This window comes from Saimiri boliviensis, chromosome 1, assembly GCF_048565385.1.
Source record: "Saimiri boliviensis isolate mSaiBol1 chromosome 1, mSaiBol1.pri, whole genome shotgun sequence".
Taxonomy (NCBI): Eukaryota; Metazoa; Chordata; class Mammalia; order Primates; family Cebidae; genus Saimiri; species Saimiri boliviensis.
In genome coordinates, this window is record NC_133449.1 from 231,754,220 (window position 1) to 231,775,680 (window position 21,461).

General features: G+C 37.9%; 1 protein-coding gene across 1 annotated transcript in view; it reads left to right on the plus strand.

The window, feature by feature from the left end:
* WDR41 (WD repeat domain 41) overlaps positions 1-21,461 on the plus strand; it is a 57,066-nt gene that overhangs the window by 32,262 nt on the left and 3,343 nt on the right. The window contains exons 6-12 of the mRNA XM_010340988.2: positions 1,416-1,527; positions 4,384-4,446; positions 5,850-5,960; positions 16,205-16,389; positions 18,957-19,078; positions 19,906-19,994; positions 20,925-21,058. Of these exons, the coding sequence (XP_010339290.1) occupies positions 1,416-1,527; positions 4,384-4,446; positions 5,850-5,960; positions 16,205-16,389; positions 18,957-19,078; positions 19,906-19,994; positions 20,925-21,058 (816 nt within the window). The remainder of the gene's footprint in view (positions 1-1,415; positions 1,528-4,383; positions 4,447-5,849; positions 5,961-16,204; positions 16,390-18,956; positions 19,079-19,905; positions 19,995-20,924; positions 21,059-21,461) is intronic.

The following is a 21,461-nucleotide window of genomic DNA, read 5'->3' on the forward strand; positions in this document are numbered from 1 at the left end:
TATATCTGATAAGGGACTTGTGTCTACAATATATTAAGAATCCAACAATAAAAAGGCAAATACTCCAAGTAAAAATAGACAAAAGATTTGAAAGAAAAATTTTTCCAAAGAAGATAAACAAATGTCAGATAATCACATGAAAAGGAGTTTTAACATCATTAGTCATTAGAGAAATGCAAGTCAAAACCACAGTAAAGTACTGTTTCATACATATTAGAGTGGCTTCATATCTAAAAGACAACTGTTGGTAAGAATGTGGAGCAGTTGTAACCTTCATACATTGCTGGTGGGATCTAGAATGATACAACCATCTTGGAAAACACAGAATTATCATTTGACCCAGCAGTCTCACGTCTCGGTATATCCCCAAGAGATATGAAAGTGTTAGTCCATATAAAAATGTGTAGATGATTGTTCATAGCAACATTGTTCATAATAGTCAAAAAGGGAAACAACCTAAATGTCCATCAGCTGATGAATAAGCACAATGTATACCCACACAGTGGAATACTGTTTGGCAATAAAAAGAAATGAAATACTGGCATAAAAAATTCAGAGATTAGACAGGGTAGGGCCACTGAATTGGTTATTTTCAACTCTGTTTTAATCCAACAGTTTTAAAAGCAGTCCTACTCAGCCTAGGCAAAGTTACTCTCTGCCTTTTATTTTCTCTTCTCTCTTGCTTGCTCTTGCTCTTTTTCTCAGAGTCAGTGGGCAAGGAGAGTACTATTACAGGTCAAGGGCTTATGCGGTACTTGAAACATTCATTTTCGAGTCTACCAAACGTGTAGAATTGAGAAGACTTAGGTGTTATTTATTCTACAGATACAGAGAAACTGAGGTCATAGTTTCAGTTTGATTTAAAATGGAGTTTAAGCAATTGTGTATTAGTAATTTATTACTGAGTAACAAATTACCTCAAATCTTAGTGGCGTAAAACAACAAACATTTGTCATCTCACAGCGTTCGTGATCAGGACTAGAAGCCATCTTATCTGGGTGGTTCATGCTATTTGAAGGCTTGACTGTGGTGGAGAAGCTTCCTCCCAGGAAGCTCACCTACGTGCTTGGCAAGTTACTGCTGGTAGTTGCCCAGAGGCCTTAGCTCCTTGCTACATGGACATTTCTCCATGTGATCACTTGAGTGTCTTCACCTTAGAGCACGTAATCCAAGAGAACTAGGAGGGGGCCACAGTGTCTTTTATGACTTAGTCTTGTAAGTCACACACCATGCCTCCTGCCACATTCTGTTTGGTAGAAGCTAGTCACTTAGTAGTGCCCACATGCTCTGCTAAGGAAAAATAAGCTCCACCTATTGAAGGAAGGGGTTAAAGAACTTGTGGACGTATTTTAAAACCACTGAACAATGACTGCTTGAATTTCTAACCTGATAAACATTTCTAATACGTTTTGCAGTGTTTGACTGTTCTTCAGAGACTAGATGTTTGGCTTTCTGGTGGGAATGACCTGTGTGTGTGGAACCGAAAATTAGATCTCCTGTGTAAGACTAGCCACCTTTCTGATACAGGTAAAAAACAAATCAAGGTAATTTTAAACTATGATTGACAGACTCTAGAAGACACAGCAGATCTTCAGAGAGACTGGCCCTAAGTAGAAAGGTCAATATAGGCGATTTTTCTTTTCAGTTTTGAAGATAACAGGTAGCCATATTCAATTCAGATGAGGGGTTGTGTAAAATATATTTTTATCCTAAGAAGAAGACTCCACTCCTTTTGGCTTCCCCTTCCCTTCTAACAAAATTGCTCAAGAACAACCTTTTCCAGTGCTCTTGGGCTCTTCTTGGTGAACTGTGTTTGGTGAGCATGCTGATACCTGGAAGCAGATCCTTACAACTTTACCTTAGCAGTTTTCTCTTTTTTTGTGGGGTCATTAACTTTGAATAGATTCCTAAGGATGACCTCTTTTTATAATTGTCCTTACCAAAAAGTTTATACATGTGCAAGCTTCCTGATAAGGTTTCATTTTCTCAGAATTCTGTGTACATAAGTTTTTGGTTTCAACAGAAAAAAATAAATCAGTTTTGACTTTGATACCAAGGATCTTAAAAAATAAATTCCATGTTTAGAGTAAAAATATTTAAATATAAATGAGTAAGTTTTAATAACAGCCTTGAAGTCACACTATTAACTACTGTTATTTCTAAAAGTAATCAAATGGGCCTATGGGTCTCCTAGAAGGAACATTTTTGTGCATATTGTTGACATTTCAGTGGTAGCAGGAGCCCTGAGAATTGAATTTAGTTAATAAGAGCTAGCTGAGTTCCATATATTTATGATAAAGCATCGGAAAAATAATGACTTAGGAAAACTAAATCCATACGTTTGCTAGGGTTTACAGTTAACCACTCAGTTCAGCATTTGATGACTAACAGTCTTGCTTGAATCTAGAATACATTTCCCTGTTTACTATTATCATCAAGTATATATTTTTACGTTCATTTTCCTCACTCTCATTAGCCAGTGGTGTTTGTGAATTTTATTTTAATAAAGTTACTTGTAAAATGTTGAAATTGGGGCTGAAAAGAATCTTCGGTGTGTTCCTGGAAATAGCCACCTCTTATTGCAGTTTCCCTTTCTTTTGCAAGTTTTCTTTGAGTCTATACATTAAGTAATTACAGTATTGCCGTTTATCAGTGTCTCAAGAGTTAACAGAAGGCTTTGAGGGAATCTATGGGAAAGCCTTGAAAAGGCCATGGGTTACCATTGGTGAGCTATTGGTCGTTAGGATTTTCCAAATTACTAGAGGCTGGATCATTAATAGTGTTATTAAACCCTTAGGTCATGATGTCCTTTCATAAGCCCTGCTTGATTTATGGGCTGGTGGAGCTTTTACATGCAGTTATTCTGTGTTTGGAAATAAGCAAAGATAATCTTAGTCAATGTGATACAATGGAAGGAGCCCCGGACTAGACCGCAGGGCACACATGTCCTTTCCAGCAGTATGTTCTGTGATGCTGAATATTAGGTTGCTACTTCTGGATTGTTGGGCTTCTAGTATTTTCACAAATAATTTAGTGAAAGATTTTATGCAAGCTCTTCGCTACATTTAGAATTCTTCTCTTGCTACCCACCCTGCTGCTCTCCCATCTCCTCTGCCTTCTCTGTACCACTCCTTCACCTACCTCGCAGCACCGTTTCCTCCTCCTTGTATATAAGAAAGTAACTGTTGTGATTCGAATAGTATTTCTAGCCAATACAAAAGTAGGTTTTGTGTTAGCCAGAAATACTATTCAAAATCACAATAGTTAGTCCTTGGATGGGAAAGATAAGCAAATGAGTAGACCATTTTCCACACTTGCATATATAAATTACATATATATCATAATGGAAAAATTAAACTTTTTTTTTTTTTTGCCAACACGTGGTGGTTCTAATAAATCAACTCTTTTACTTATGCCAACAGAAGTAAAATGGTAACATACCTTATAGAAGTTATAGTTACCCTAAAATGTGATTTGGCTATGAAAAGATACTCAGACCTCTTTATCTAAATAAGTGAAATGTGTTAGAATGCTGAATCTGAGTATTTCAATAATAGAAGAAAATTGGTACATGTGTTAGTGGATTACAAACGTACTATTTGAAGGCCGCTTTCTTAGCTGCTGACTGTTGGCTAGTTGATTCAGCACCAGGGAGCCTGCTCAGGGTTCTTAAATTTATATAAGGGAAAACCCCAATTTTACATCCCTTTTGAGCTAGCCATCTTGTAAATGGGTGATGGTGGTTATCTTAAGAGATCCCTGGTAAATAAGTTTGAATAGCTGAATCTACCACTCTATCGCAATAGTTAAAAAAACAACAACAACAACAAAAAACACTTTGTTCTTTTTTTTTTTAATTTATTTTATTGCATTTTAGATTTTGGGGTACATGTGAAGAACATGCAAGATTGTTGCATAGGTACACACGTGGCAGTGTGATTCGCTGCCTTTCTCCCCATCACCTATATCTGGCATTTCTCCCCATGCTATCTCTCCCCAACTCCCCACCCCCCGCTGTCCCTCCCCTATTTCCCCCCAACAGACACCAGTGTGTAGCGCTCCCCTCCCTGTGTCCATGTGTTCTCATTGTTCAACACCTGCCTGTGAGTGAGAACATGGAGTGTTTGATTTTCTGCTCTTGTGTCAGTTTGCTGAGAATGATGGTTTCCAGGTTCATTCAGTAATGTCTTCCAAAGTCTCAGAAACTTGCATTTAATGAAATCATTTTTTATGAGTAAGCAAGCAAGGAAGTATGTGTCGAGCTAGTTCTGTGTGCTTTATCTTCTTTATGGATAACAATTGACGTAAAACTGAGAATGTTTTTGTTTTTGATATAATGTAAAAAAAAAAATAATTTGACCTTTGTTTTATATGTTTTTGGAGGTATTAGTGCTTTGGTTGAAATACCTAAGAACTGTGTTGTGGCAGCAGTTGGCAAAGAACTGAGTGAGTATGAATTTTTTCTTTTTGTATATTTTGAACTAGAATTGTATAACATGCTGGAAGGACTGATTAGTTTTTTTCTTTAAGGGACACCTGCATGTGCCCCAGTCTTGGCTTCTTGGCATTGTTGAAGTGATACAGAGACTGAGGCATTTTCAGGATGTGAGGCCAGGTTTCTTTTTCTCATCAGTATTTTAATCAGTATTGTTAGCTTGGTTAAACAGTATATTGCTTGTTATTCCAAAATTCCAATTTCAGGATCAGTTGGTAGTATTCCAACTAAGGTCGAATTTCCCACAACACTGATATGTATCAGAGAGTTCTCTTTTGTATTGACTGAAAAACCTTCTTTTGACACCCACAGTTTGAACATGAGTGGCTGTCAGGATTAAATAACCTTGTTAGAGGTTTGTGGTTTGGTAAAATACTGTCAGAGACACAAAAAGAAGCATGGCATGACCTGTCTTCCAGAGAGAAGTATGAGAAAGAAGAGGTACTTTAGTAATTTGAAAAGGACATGATCTTTGAAACTTTTTACTTCTCAGATGTTAGTCATGCTAATCTTTGAGCATCCACAGCAGTTGGTCCAGTGGTATATTAAAGCACTCAGTATATTGATGTTAAGCCTGTTCATAAACAAGTCCCACTGTCACTCTAGACTGAGCATTTGTGACTGGGCCTTATTCACATTTGGTATCTAGAGTTCCTGGAACATTAAGTGTTTAGAAAATGTTGTCAGTAGAATCACGTCAGTGGATTTTATTATGGGTTTTCTGTATGGATTAAAGTTAGGATTTATACTACTTTAAATAAAACTTTGTTAAAGTCAGATAATGAGTAAAGCAACACATTGAACATTACTATAGTCAGAAGAACTGTATGATATATAAAAATTATAAGACATACTCAGAGAATTTATAATTTAATGGTATATGCCTAGGAATCAAAAACTTTTTTAAAAAGAAGCTGCTGATGTCTTCACTGAGTTCAAGTTAAGCTTTGATTTGCAGCTTATTCTGTAGCAGCACTTACTGGCCTGGGGACATGAGTAGAGAAAGCTGCTGGTGGAGGTGATTCAGCGATGTGGGCTAGTTACTGGCTAGGGAGGGAGTAAGCTGAGATACCCAGACATGCATTGAAATCCTAGAGAGAATGGGAGCTTCAGTGTTTGGCAAAGTCGGTAGAGGAAGAGGGTTCTCAGGACACATTCAGTATGGGTTTTAGTAGAAAATCTCAAGCATTTAAAAGAAATAGTTTAAAGTAGTATGAATAAGGCTTTTTTTTGGAGATGGGTTTTTCAGTATGGTAGGTATTTTTCACCTAATGAAATGCTTGCTTCAGAGTAGGAGTAGTATTTTATCCTCTTTGAGCATTGTAATAAAATTACATCTGTCTTTTTTGTTAAGTAATTTTCAGGTTGGTAGCACCCACAGAAGGATCACTAGAATGGGATATTCTTGAAGTTAAGCGCCTCCTTGATCACCAGGACAATATTCTCTCATTGATTAATGTCAATGGTAAGTTCATTGTGTACATTTATTATGTACAATTTTGTGCTTGTGAACACTACCTGCTCTGAACGTGAGCCTTACTTTGTTCTGGGATTCTAGAATAAGTCATGAAAATAATGCTTTAGATTAGTAGGGATTGTCATTTTCTTTTATTCTGAAGTTGTAGCTAGTGGAACTGAGCAAGTTTCCTAGATTGCTAGGTCTAAGATTGAGGCACAAGGAAAACAGAGTAGGGCAGAGAGAAGAAAATAGAGGAGAAAACGATGATCTCAGGCACTACCTGGTAGCTGTGGGATGGCTGCCACAGGCTATTTCAGCATTTTTGGCAGCTGGTTCTGGCTAGTTCCTCTTTTGTAGAGAAGATTGGAAATATGCCCTTTTGTCTTGCTGTCCACACTATACAATATCACATAGCAAGTTATACACTTATACTAAAATGAGCTGGATTCAAGCCAGTTGTAATCCTGATTGAAGACTCTCAAAGAAGAAAACCAAACTAAAGCAAAGGTTTGCAGAAAACGGGTCATGTTTTCCCTTCCTCCTGGTGGGGGTTTGGACTTGCTATACATCTTATTTGGCTTCCTAAATGATTTCAATGAGCATCTCCAGTGAGCTAAGTCTGACATCAGATGGCAAGACCACAAACGACTGATCTTGACATTCAGTTAGTTCACTTGCAAGTTAAGTGACAGCTTATATCATCAGAGCCATGCTGGGTGATCTGTGTATGAAGTCACATGAGAGGACTTTTGGTGGCTTCAATTTGATAGTCTGGTGGGGCCTGTAGGACGTTCCTGTAAGGATGCTAGGAATATGACGTAGTGGGAGGACTAGACAGCACCCCAGCAACATATCTCCCTGAGGCCTAGCTTGGCTTTGTTTTTAAGCAATATTTTATGTGAACCTGAGACAAAGAGAGCGAGGGGCACAGAGAGTACCAAGTCTAGTCTTGATTTGTGACCAGTCACGTGTTCAGATAGACCAGTAAGAATGTCCCTCTCAGCTCCAAAATCTTCCTCCCTAATAGCCATCATATTGTAAAACCCAGCTGCAGGTCTTTCTAAGGACTAGATTGCCTATGCTTATAGAAATAACAGTGGTTGCTCTGGGGGCTCTTTAGCCATGGATGGAGACACTGCACAAAAGGCAAGTTCTTATTTGGGAAGTCCTCTGAAACCTCACTGATACTGAGTCTTAAGTCTCAAGTTCCCAGGGCTGCTGAGAAAAGCCCAGCAGTATTCAGCCATTACACTGGTCATGCTTAGCTATCTTGTTTTAGCAGTGAAGCACTGGTACCATTGAACCAGCCTGCTTACACAAATGAAGATGATGGGTTGGTTACTCAAATGAAGATGATGGGATGGTACTAGATAGCCTGAACTTCATGACACTTCTTTTACCATGTGATACACAGAGGAACTTACAGCAGTTTATGAAAGCTTTCTTCAGGTATTCCTTTGCCAGATTCTTAAGGGAAAACTAAAGAAAAAATTGTTAATGAAAGTTACAGAAAGCCTCATGTACTTTTTACTATTCTTTATGATTTTTTAAAAAATTTCTTCTTCTTAAAAAAAAAAAAAAACAAAAACAGGATACATGTACAGAATGTGCAGGTTTGTTAAATAGGTATATGTGTGCCATGGTGGTTTACTGCACCTGTTGACCCATCCTCTAAGTTTTCTCTCCTCACTCCCCACCCGCCAACAGGTGCTGGTATGTGTTGTCCCCCTCTCTGTGTTCATATTTTCTCATTATTCAGTTCCCACTTATGAATGAGAACATATGGGGTTTGGTTTTCTGTTCCTGTGTTACTTTGCTGAGGATGATGGCTTCCAGCTTCATGACCATGTCCCTGCAAAGGACATGATCTCATTCTTTTTTATGGCTGTGTAGTATCCCATGGTGTATATGTGCCACATTTTCTTTATCCAGTCTATCATCGATTGTCATTTGGATTGATTCCATGACTTTGCCGTTGTAAACAGTGCTACAATAAACATACATGTGCATGTGTCTTTGTAGTAGAATGATTTATATTCCTTTGGGTATATACCCAGTAATGGGATTGCTGGGTCAAATGGTATTTTTGCCTCTAGATCCTTGAGGCATCACCTTACTATCTTCCAGAATGGTTGAATTAATTTACATTCCCACCAACAGTATAAAAGCATTCCTATTCTCCACAGCCTTGCCAGCATCTATTGTTTCCTGACTTTTTAATAATCACCATTCTGACTGGTGTGAGATGGTATCTCACTGTGATTTTGACTTGCATTTCTCTGATGATCAGTGATGATGAGCTTTTTTTCATATGTTGGCTGTATAAATGTCTTGAGACATGTCTGTTCTTATCCTTTGCCCACTTTTGGATGGAGTTGTTTTTTTCTTGTAAATTTGTTTAAGCTCCTTGTAAATTCTGGATATTAGATCTTTGTCAGATGGGTAGATTGCAAAAATTTTCTCACATTCTGTATGTTGCCTTTTCACTCTGATGATAGTTTCTTTTGCTTTACAGAGCTCTTTAATTAGATCCTATTTGTCAGCTTTGGCTTTTGTTGCAATTGCTTTTGGCATCTTTGTCAGGAAGTCTTTGCCCATGCCTATGTCCTGAATGGCATTGCCTAGGTTTTCTTAGAGGGTTTTTATGATTTTGGGTTTTACATTTAAATCTTTAATCCATCTTCAGTTAATTTTTGTATAAGGTGTAAGGAAGGGGTCCTGTTTTCTGCATATGGCTAGCCAATTTTTCCAGCACCATTTACTGAATAGGAGATCCTTTCCACATTGCTTGTTTTTGTCAGGTTTGTCAAATATCAGATGGTTGTAAGATATGTGGCATTATTTCTGAGGTCTCTGTTCTGCTCCACTGGTATATATGTCTGTTTTGATACCAGTACCATGCTGCCTTGGTTACTGCAGACTGGGAGTATAGTCAGGTAACGTGATGCCTCTAGCTTGGTTCTTTTTGCTTAGGATTGTCTTGGCTATATGGGGTCTTCTTTGATTCTGTATGAAATTTAAAATAATTTTTTCTAATTCTGTGAAGAGTGTCAATGGTAGTTTGATGGGAATAGCATTGAATCTATAAATTACTTTAGGCAATATGGCCATTTTCACGATACTGATTCTTCCTATATCCATGAGGATGGAATTTTTTCCATTTATTTGTTCCTCTCTTATTTTCTTGAGCAGTGGTTTGTAGTTCTTCTTGAAGAGGTCCTTCACATCCCTTGTTAGCTATATTCCCGGGTATTTTATTCTCTCTATAGTGATTGTGAATGAGAGTTCATTCATGTTTTGACTCTCTGCTTGTCTATTGTTGATGTAAAGAAATGCTTGTGATTTTTGCACACTGATTTTGTATCCTGAGACTTTGCTGAAGTTGCTTATCAGTTTTAGGAGTTTTGGGGCTGAGATAATGGGGTTTTCTAAATATACAGTCATAACGTCTGAAAACAGAGACAATTTGACTTGCTCTCCTCCTATTTGAATATCTTTTATTTCTTTCTCTTACCTGACTGCCCTGGCCAGAATTTCCAATACTATGTTGAATAGGAGTGGTGAGAGAGGGCTTCCATGTCTTGTACTGGTTTTCAAAGGGAATGATTCCACCTTTTGCCCATTCAATATGATATTGGCTGTGGGTTTGTCATAAATACCTCTAATTATTTTGAGATGTATTCCATCAATACCTAGTTTATTGAGAATTTTTAACATCAATAGGTGTTGAATTTTATCAAAGGCCTTTTCTGCATCTATTGAGATAATCACTTGATTTTTGTCATTGGTTCTGCTTATGTGATGGATTACGTTTATTGATTTGTGTATGTTGAACCAGGCTTGCATCTCAGGGATGATGCCGACTTGATTGTGGTGGATAAGTTTTTTGATGTGCTGCTGGATTTGGTTTGCCAGTATTTTATTGAGAATTTTTGCATCAATGTTCATCAGGAATATTGCCCTGAAGTTTTCTTTTTTAGTTGTGTCTCTTCCTGGTTTTGGTATCAGGATGATGCTGGTTTCATAAAATGAGTCAGAAGTTCCTCCTTTTCAATTGTTTGCAGTAGTTTCAGAAGGAGTGGTACCAGCTCCTCTTTATACCTCTGGTAGAATTCATCTGTGACTCCATCTGGTCCTGGGGTTTTCTTGGTTGGTAGGTTATTAATTACTGCCTCGATTTCAGAACTTGATATTTGTCTCTTCAGGGATTTGACTTCTTCCTGGCTTAGTCTCAGGAGGGTGTATGTGTCCAGGAATTTATCCATTTCTTCTAGATTTTCTAGTTTATTTGTGTAGAGGTGTTTATAGTATTCTCACATGCTATTTTGTATTACTGTGGGGTCAGTGGTGATATCCCCTTTGTCATTTTTTATTGTATCTATTTGATTCCTCTCTCTTTACTTCTCTATAAGTCTAGCTAGCGGTCTACTTTGCTAATTTTTTCAAAAAACCAGCTCCTGGATTCATTGATTTTTTTTTTTTTTTTTTTTTGGAGAGTTTTTCATGTCTCTTATCTCCTTCAGTTCTTCTCTGATCTTATTTCTTGTCTTCTTCTAGCTTTTGGATTAGTACATTTTACGTTATAAACTCTATGACTATAAAATTATACCACAGATAATAAGCCAAAAGCATATTTAGGAATCAAATATGACAAAGTAGTCTGGTAAAATCTGAAAATGATTTGCTGACAATCTCATCTTGCAGTACCTAGGCATGTTAGCCATGATGTCAATGTTAGTGATCCTGAAATGTTTATGTTGTACAATTTCCTGCTTCACTTCCAGCTCTGCTCCTTTCTCTTTACCCATTACCAATGAAAGATATGGCCAGTTGCTTGGATATGTATGTCACAGGGCAAGTCTATGTTCAGAGGGATGGCCCCAGGGCAACCTCAGAATTGTACGACAGAACACCAACAAGCGTGGATAATAAATACCAGGTTTGCTAAAGAGATTGGAATGCCCAGGCAGAAGGTTTTCTGAGACAGACAAAAAATAACTGATAATTTCTCCAGGCAGAAGGCTCTGGGTGCTTCTTTATTTTATTCTTTTTCTTGTATCATGTTGCGAGCATGGTTTGGTAATCATGAAGTGTTAGTACTTGTGAGGGATGGATAGACAGATACGAGGTGAGATTTTCATACTAAGTGGCTTTTGATACAGGATGAAAATCCATCCACTAATAATATATCATTGAGGTTGTTTATCTTGAAACATTTTGAATGACCTCTTTGGAATTAGTTTACCCTGTATAAACTGCTTAAAAATGCATGCTGATTGGCTGGGTGCAGTGACTCACACCTGTAATCCCAGCATTTTGGGAGGCTGAGGTGGATGGATCACCTGAGGTCAGGAGTTTGAGACCAGCCTGGCCAACATGGCAAAAATACAAAATTTAAAATACAAAAATTAGCTAGGTGTGGTCGCACACACCTGTAGTCCCAGCTATGAAGGAGGCTGAGACAGAAATCACTTGAACTGGGAGGTGGAGGTTGCAATGAGCCAAGATTGTGTCACTGCACTCCAGCCTGGGCAACAGAGTGAGACTCCATTCCAAAAAAAAAAAAAAAAAGTGCCTGATTCAGCTGAATGCCAGTATTTTGTTTTTAGGGAAAATTCAAGTTGGTCATTGACATTTTGTTTCTACTGCATGGAGAAATCACAGACACTTGGAGAATTAAGTCAGAGCAGACAGCTACATGATCTCAGCAGGTGAATTCTATGTTAGGACTATAGACGCAGAGTGAGTCAAGGGGGGAATCTTCATTTTTTAACTTCTCTGGTTCTTTTGTAGTTTGAATGAAATTGGAAAAAGGAGGGAAAGGGGTGGGAAGGAAGGTCATGGGAAGATTAGTACTGCCTTAACTTTCCCACTACTAAAACTAGAAGCCTGTTTTGCTGTGCATATGAAAAGTGAGGTTATTTCTCCACAGAGCAAATTCTATTTCTGTTAATAAACTACAGAAATTAGATATTAATAATCTACCTATTATGGACTTGAAGCCAAGACAAATAATGTTTACATGTAGGATTGCTGGTTATTCTGTATCTCTTGAGAGATTGTTCATGTGGCCATTAGATATTTCTGTCCTGCTGGTTTATTTGATAAATGAAATAATTAAATCATAATTACTCATCTATGTATTCCTAAATTAACAAGTAACAGGATGTTTTAATACGATTAATGTGGAATGATACCAGGGGCTCAAAATACCACCAGAGGCACAAAAATAACATTTGATGTCTTTTTAAAATGGCTACACATTTATTATTGAATTTGATTTTTACAGTCATCTCATTTAATGCATGAGGAATCCAAGATAAAGGTTAAATGACTTCCTAAAGACCACCTGGCTAGCAACAGGCCGAGCCAAAATCAGAACTTGGGTTCCTAGACTAAGTGCATTATACTCTTCTATCTTACCCTAAATATGTAATAATGTAAATAAATTCCATTTATTTGAAATAAGTCCAAGAGTTGTACATTTTCAATTAAATAGATAGTATGTAAAGTATATAATAAGTAAAATGGAAAAAAATCCATTTTTAAAGGTTTTAAAAACTTGTACAAGTTACACATAATCATAGTAGAAAAATATGTAAATAGTGAAAAACATAAAAAATATAGAAGTTAATATTAAAATCTTTCAACTATCCAGTATTAAACACCAGCCCACATCTTTCTAGGTGATTTTCTGGGCATATGTGTGTGTGTACACGTTTTGTAAAAATTATGTCATGAATATATTTCCATATTCATGCTTATATTGATAGACATACTTTTATAACTTAATTTTTTGTTTTTTGTTTTTATTGTACTTTAGGTTCTGGGGTACATGTGCAGGTCATGCAGGATTATTGCATAGGTACATACATGGCAAGGTGGTTTGCTGCCTTCCTCCCCCCATCACTATATCTGGTATTTCTCCCCACATTATCCCTCCCCACGCTCCCCACCCCCCGCCGTCTGCAGTGTGTGATGCTCCCCTCCCTGTGTCCATGTGTTCTAATTGTTCAACGCCTGCCTATGAGTGATACCATGTGGTGTTTGGTTTTCTGTTCTTGTGTCAGTTTGCTGAGAACGATGGTTTCCAGATTCATCCATGTCCCTATGACAGACACAAACTTATGGTTTTCTATGGCTGCGTAGTATTCCATGGTGTATATGTGCCACATTTTCTTTATCCAGTCTATTGTTGGTGGACATTTGGGTTGGTTCCAGGTCTTTGCTATTGTAAACAGTGCCTCTATGAACATACGTGTCCATGTGTCTTTATAATAGAACAGTTTATAATTCTTTGGGTATATACCCAGTAATGGGATTGCTGGGTCAAATGGTATTTCTGTTTCTAGGTCCTTGAGAAATCGCCACACCATCTTCCACAATGGTTGCACTAATTTGCACTCCCACCAACAGTGTAAAAGTGTTCCTATTTCTCCACATCCTCTCCAGCATCTGTTGTCTCCAGATTTTTTAATGATCGCCATTCTGACTGGTGTGAGATGGTATCTCACTGTGGTTATGTTTGTTTGCCTCATAGATGTCTTCTTTTGTAAAGTGTCTGTTCATATCCTTTGCCCACTTTTGGATGGACTTTTTTTTTTTTTAACTTGTAAATCTGTTTTAGTTCTTTGTAGATTCTGGATATTAGCCCTTTGTCAGATGGGTAGATTACAAAAATTTTTTCCCATTCTGTTGGTTGCTGGTTCGCTCTAATGATTGTTTCCTTTGCTGTAAAGAAGCTCTGGAGTTTAATTAGATCCCATTTGTCTATTTTGGCTTTTGTTGCCATTGCTTTTGCTGTTTTAGCCATGAAGTCCTTGCCTACGCCTATGTCCTGAATGGTTTTGCCTAGGTTTTCTTCTAGGGTTTTTATGGTGTTAGGTCTTATGTTTAGATCTTTAATCCATCTGGAGTAAATTTTAGTGTAAGGTGTCAGGAAGGGGTCCAGTTTCAGCTTTCTGCACATGGCTAGCCAGTTTTCCCAGCACCATTTATTAAACAGGGAATCCTTTCCCAATTGCTTGTTTTTGTGAAGTTTGTCAAAGATCAGATGATTGTAGATGTGTGCTATTGCTTCTGAGGCCTCTGTTCTGTTCCATTGGTCTGTGTCTCTGTTTTGGTACCAGTACCATGCTGTTTTGATTACTGTGACCTTGTAGAGGCGGACTTTTCTTTGCCTGCACAGGCGCTGCTGGGCTGCCACAGGTTCAGTGGAGCTGCTGCATCTTTTATTTACTCAGGAAAATTAGGCTGGCTTCTGCAATGGTGGCTACCCTTCCCCACACTGAGCTTGACCGTTCCTGGTCACTCTCTAGGTACGAAACTCTGGTGTAAGACTTGTTTTTTTTTTTTTTTTTTTTTAAGTCTGCTGGGCTTTTTGCAGTGGGAGGGACCCATCCTGCTGTATGGGCTGTTTCCCTGTTTTCATTTCCCCTTCCCACTGCGGGGAGGATAGATCCATCCAGCTGACTTTCTGGCTTTTAGGTCAGCCAGTGCTTCCACCTAGATCTATGCTGACTGCCCCGGCTCTAGCAGAAGTTGCTGTTCTGCCCTATTCAGGCATTTGCTGAGGCTTTTCAGCCCGGTGAAGATCTCCTGTTCTGTGGGTTGTAGAGGTCTTGGGTGGAGCACTGTATCCAAACCGAAGTCCTAGAGGGGGAGATCCCGTGGTCCTCCGGATGGAACCTGGGTGGGGCAGTGTCCCGCCTTGCCTCAACTTGCCCTATTTGGTTTATAACCACTGTCCAACCAAACCCACAAAATTAACCTGGTACCTCGTTTGGAATTGTAGAGACCACTCAGCTTCTGCGTCTCTCTCTCTCTGGGAGCTGCTTTCCAGTGCTGCCTCTTATTTGGCCATCTTGGGATCCCCCTATAACTTAATTTTTAATAGCATTACTGTTTCATTTTGTTGATATCTTAGTCAGTTCTCAATTTGATGTGTAGTTATCTTCAGATTTTTAAGATTGTGTGTGTGTATATATATATATGTGTGTGTATATATATACACACACATGTATGTATGTAACAACCTTGTACATTTATGTATTTCCTTCAGGATAAATTCCTAGAAGTAGAATTGTTGAATCAAGAGATTTACATTTTTGAGGTTTTGATACATATTAGCAAATTAATCTTTGAAAAAAACAATACCAATTTATAGTAGGGCATTAGGCGATACATGTTCTGATTTCTTATGCTTTTGTGAATACTGTATTGGGTATTTTCCTGATTTATAATATTTCCCGATTCACAAGTCAATAAATGGTATCTCCTGTTTTTAGATTTCTTTGATTATTAAAGAAGTTGAGCATCTTTCCACGTTTACTGTTTGTATTTGTTTTGCCTTTTCAGATCCTTTTCCCATTTTTTTCTGCTTTATCTTGTTCTTAATAATTTGCAAGAACTCCTTTTGTATCAGGTATATTAAACCAACATTGTCATCCAAGTTGCAAATTTTTCCCAGCTTTTTGTCATTTAAGTGTATTTTTGTGTGTTTTTTTTAAGAGAGAGCCTTGCTTTGTCACCCAGGCTGGAGTGTGCAGTGGTGTGATCTCGACTTACTGCAGCCTCTGCCTCCCCAGTTCAAGCAGTTCTCCTGTCTCAGCCTTCTGAGTAGCTGGGACTAAGGCGCATACCACCACACCTGGCTAATTTTTGTATTTTTAGTAGAGACAGGGTTTTACCATATTGGTCAGGCTGGTCTCAATCCACCCACCTCGGCCTCCCAAAGTGCTGGTATTACAGGCTTGAGCCACTGCGCCCAGCCCTTGTTTTTGTTTTTGTTTTGCCAAGCAGCTATTTACTAGGATCTCTTCCCCTCGGACCCCATTCTGCTTCCGTTAAAGCCTTTTACCACTCCACATTCACAAAAGGGTTCACCTTTATTTTTTTCTATCCTTTAAGTAACTTAAATGTGTTAATCTATTTGAAACTTATTTTGGTGTATGATCCAAAATAAGTTTCTTTTACTTTTATTCCCCATAAATATAACCAGATACTCCAGTGTGAGGTATTTCTTTACTGAAATGAAATGCAATCATTATTACATACTAAATTACCAAGATAATTTGAGTCCATTTCTGGACTTCTTGTTCTGTTATATTCATCGTTCTTTTGGCTTGCCTAGGTAACTCACTGCTGTAAGTACTGTAGTTTTATAGGGTATTTCTGTTAGACATTCCATTCAGTTTTACCTTTACCTAGATAAAATGATTGATAATGAGGCATATGTGAACTTTGTCTAGATTTGAGTTTTGTCACTGGCTCGCACATTGGAGAGCTGATCATCTGGGATGCCCTGGACTGGACCGTGCAGGCCTACGAACGCAACTTCTGGGACCCATCTCCACAACTGGACACCCAACAGGAAATAAAACTCTGTCAGAAATCAAATGACATTTCTATTCATCATTTCACATGTGATGAAGAGGTAAAAAATCTAGACACTATCTATAAACTTGCCTTTTAAATAAACCCAATTTCTGATTTTAAAAATTTTTTAATTTAATTCCATGTTTGACATAGAAAAGGTATCTATCATTCATGGTTTCAGGTTGTGCTTTAAAATGGTCTGATTTTTTTCTAAAATGGTATGACTTGTGTTTAAAAAAAGCATTTTAATCTTTGCTTCTACTCTTGAGGCAAGGAAATGATTAAATGGCTACAGATTTTAAAACTATTGAAATTTTGGGTTGGATTAAATAATCCCATTGGATTTGAGGTTAATGCTTACGACTGTTTTAAGAAACACTGTGAAAAAGAACTCTTTTGAAGATCTGATGCATTTCCTCGTGAAGTAAATGAAATTAAACATTTTAAGAATGTTTCTCTTAGTCTGCTGGCATGTTGGAGCAAGATAAATTGAATGAGAATTGTTGATTTCCATCCTTTAGGGCTTGGCAGTGATACTCTTGAAGCACTTTACATCCTTTTTGCTGTAAGAGATTAGTACCAGTGGATTACTTCTTTACTTGGTAGTGGATATCCATGTTGGTGAGAAATTTCTCGACTCAAATGTGCTATGTCCAGTGGACGATGTATGTGCTATGTAATCTTACCTCTGATCTGAAAACAAAGTTAGCATTAGGGGCTCAGAAAATGTGTTTAAAGGGCAATTAACTTCTAAATGTAATCACAAGAAGTGTTTAAGAGTTGTACCCTTCGAGGAGGAGTTGGGGAGGCTTTTCTCTCCCTACTTTGTGACTTTTTATACTGTTTGAAGTTTCTAACAGCATGCATATTATTTTTATTAAAAATTTCAGTAGTAGTATTCTGTGGTGGGGGAGAATATGATCCATTTTTCTTTGTACTACTCTGAAAACAAAACAAAAAACAAAAGATTAGGATAGGAACAGGATTTAAAAACACTAATATATTCAAAGATTTTTTTTTTTTTTGTATCCCAACTTTATTTTGAAAAAAGTTAATACATGATAAAAACAGTGTGGTCTCAGAAAAGATGGAGACTAGATCACTAAGAGTTGTAGCCCTACAAATGATATATTTTAAATGTTACATGTTTTTTGCTGACTTTTGTAGAAATTAAAAGTTTTTTGTATTTCTTTTAATCTTAAATATTTTGATTGATGTTTATTTTCTACTATACATGCTTGATAAAGCATTATACAGTTTTCCTTGATTTTCCTTCTTTCCTTCTGTAGGGTACAGTTATTGATTACAGGTGATTGATAGTATCTCCATTGACTAAATGCTGCCTCCAAAGCTCATCAGTTCTTTAGTTGTGTTTATAATTTTCTTCCTGACCTTGGATAAATTACTTAAACTGTGCCCAGATTTCCTGGTCTATAGAACCAGGGGATTTGGCATTGAATACAATCCATAGGGCTTTCCATTTTAGCACCTTGACTAGCAGTGTTCATTAATGCCCCAGCACTGGGCCTCAGCTGCATTGCTCATTGCAGAATACTAATCCTGAGAGTCAGGGGATCATTCCAGATTTTAGGTTCCAGCAAGCCTTGGGGGCATGCTTTGGTTCAGTTATTACAGGTCTCAGTTCATTTTGTAGTCTTGGAGGCCGTGTGAGAAAGACTGGAGGGCCCAGAATCTCTGGTGAAACCAGAAGGCATTATGTAGGGAATTTGAAAGGTGTGCCTCAAAGGGATAGCTAGTAAGTAAGAATGGATGATTCTTGGACAAGTGCTTGCAAAAATGTCAAAGGCTACTGCATGTGTGTGTCACATGAGGAACAAGCAAGGGACTGGAGTAACATGACCTTGATTCTCATACTGACTCCATGTCTCAGTCTCATTTCTTATGTGCCTGTAATCTCTTTAACTTCCTTATCTGGAAAATGGCAATAATGCTTGCTGCTCTTAAGATGTTGTGAGGCTGAAGTGAGGTAAGTATTGGTGAAAATGCTTTAAAAAAATTAAAGTTGTTTTAATAAAAAGGTATTTATTTCTAATAGTACTTTTGGAAAAATGTTTTTGTGAAACCTTCAGAGGATTGCATGATGATAATGTCACTATAGCTGTGATTTTTTTATATCACTCATAGGTCTCCTGATTGCTTAAGATGTGGAGTGCAAGTAATTTTGCTTGCATTTTCCAGGCAGAAGAAGCTAGATAATTTTCCCAAGGTTATAATGTTATTTAAATGAAAACTCAGGTTATCCCTCAACAGCTTCCACTGCAAGGCCAGGCTGCCAGCTAGAGCTTTTTTCCAGATATATTTCAGTGAGGAAGAAAGTAGTTCTTTTGGAAATGGAGAATGCCTGAGGGCTGTCTCTAACAGAGGGGCATGTGGTAGTATTATGCAGACCTTTCTCTGCTTTAGCGATTGTGTCCTACCTTCTAAACGCTCAGAGCTTTCTTTAGTGCTTTGACATTTTTGGGTTTCAGAGATTGGTACTTTAATTTGGGCTAAAGGCTAGGGAAGGTAACAGTGACTTTCTGATGTCACATGAGGGCTGGAAATCCATTACACTGGGTTGGGTGAGTGCTAGTTTTATGCCCATTTCTGAACTTCTTCCCCCAGAATGTATTTGCTGCAGTTGGAAGGGGTTTATACGTGTATAACCTTCAAATGAAGCGTGTGATTGCCTGCCAGAAAACTGCACATGACTCCAATGTCCTGCACATTGCCAGACTTCCAAACAGGTACGAGTTCCCATCTGTTCTGCAATAGATGAAAGCAAGTCACGGTTCCCAGGGCTACCCGTGTCATTTCTCAGGTGGCCACGTTATCTGGCTTGATGGCTTGACCTGCTGTGTTCTTTTGGAAATGGAGAATGCCTGAGGGCTGTCTCTAACAGAAGGGCATGTGGTAGTATTTTACAGAAATTACAAGAAGCAAGGTTCAAATGAATTACATTGAATTTCATTGTAAGAAGAGATGATTTGAAATTTGGTATTTAACAATGTAAACTACTTGGGGGCCACTTAGAGTGTACCAATTTTTATATTTCTCATAAACCTACCATCTTTTTGTTTGCTTTTGGCCCGAATGAAATGGTTGGTAGTGTCTTTGTTTTGTAAGGCTAGTAAGTGAGGGGTTTCCTCTCAGGGTAGATTTGCGGCTGAGCTTCTACGGACAGACTTACGGACAGGGAATATTGTTATTTTCTATGCAGGATATTTTTAGAGTGAGAGGCACCTACAGAAGAGAGGTAGCACGAGGAGGGAAGGGGGCTGCTTAGGACATTGTGAAGTATAATTCATACTGTTTTCCCAAGTGCATTTTTTAAAATGGAGAGAATAAATTTATAGCATTTGAGCCAATGTAACATAGTATAATGTGTGGCTTTCCTAAAGGGTGCTTTTAGTTTGCATTGTAATGTCATGTTAAATTGTGATTTTTGTCAGTTCCCGCTAAGAGCTGAATAAAAGCAGTTGAGGGCTCCACTGATTTCTTTCACTGCAAATTTAGCATTGGTCCTCAGTGGTGCACTCTCTGTCTTTGTATTACCGATTTTCTGTTCTGACAGGCAGTTAATCTCATGCTCAGAAGATGGCAGTGTACGCATTTGGGAGTTACGAGAAAAACAGCAGCTTGCAGCTGAGCCTGTACCAACAGGTGTGTGTCTTCTCTCAAAAAGGTAGTCTTTTTCTCTCTCTTTTTTTTTTTTTTCCATGTAAAAGGCAGGAGAAGGGCGATTATATGAAACCACTAGAATAATATAGAAGGGCTCTAAATAGGCATCAGATGTTTATAGAAAGCATATGATAATTGAGATCTAGGATTTACAGCTTAATGCCGCCCTAATGTAGAACTGCCTCTTTATTTCAAGAAGATAAAGTGTTTATTATTTTGAGGGAAAACTTATTTTCTGGTCATCTGAATGACCAGATAGCCTAATGAAGTAAGTATTCATTTATATTGTCTATAATTCTGATACACAAAATTTGTACCATCAGATGCCAAACTAAAATGTTCTTTACCGTTGATGTTGAACTCAATTTATGGAAAAATACACTTTTCTCTGTGTGCTTATATCATAATTTCATGAGCTCTTGACTTTCAGGTGTTTAGTTTGAAAAATAAAACTCTGAAGAGTTGGATAAATTAGTTACAAACCTTTGCACCAGAAATCAGATGCTGGTACCTAGTTGCTTCTGTTTCTTTTGACTTTCTGAAGCCCTGGGGTGTTGCTTTTGCACATATACATACTTTTCGGAGTTTTGCCCTTTTTTCCTTTGACAGACACTGCCATTCAAGCTTTATGCTTCTGTCCTGTTTTATTCCAGGTGTCTATCTTTTTGTTAATATACCTTCACCAATGGGTAGGTGACTAGGGACAATAAAGAGAGATGAGGAACATAACCTGGTTAGCTAAGAAAGATGAAATAACATATTCAGAAAACCCTAGCACAAGGCTCAGTACTGTCCACTTAGCTTGACTAAAATAAGTCTGGAACCTCTTCACATTTAATTTCTGTTTTTCTGATCTCATATTATTATTGTAAGTATACAGCACAGTAATTTTGGAAATGATTATTTTTCTAGGTTTTTTTAACATGTGGGGATTTGGAAGAGTCAACAAACAAGCCAGCCAACCTGTTAAAAAGCAGCAAGAAAATGCTACTTCATGTTCACTGGAGCTTATTGGAGATTTGATTGGACACTCATCATCTGTGGAGGTATTGCTTTTTAGGCATAGATTGTCCAGGCAACTCGTGCTTTTGCATTTCATTGCTCTTTTCATTCAGTAGGTCTCATAAAGGCATATACTTTTTCTTGTATCTGTAGGTTTTTTGTCAGATCTGAACATGGAATAGGATACGCTATGGTATGTGCAGTTAGGATCTCCCTTTCCAGAGATATGATTTGAGGAAACAAGTAATGCATTGCTTTTAAGAATGGGCTTAGGGGCCGGGCGCAGTGGCTCAAGCCTGTAATCCCAGCACTTTAGGAGGCCGAGACGGGTGGATCACGAGGTCAAGAGATCGAGACCATCCTGGTCAACATGGTGAAACCCCGTCTCTACTAAAAACACAAAAAATTAGCTGGGCATGGTGGTGCGTGCCTGTAATCCCAGCTACT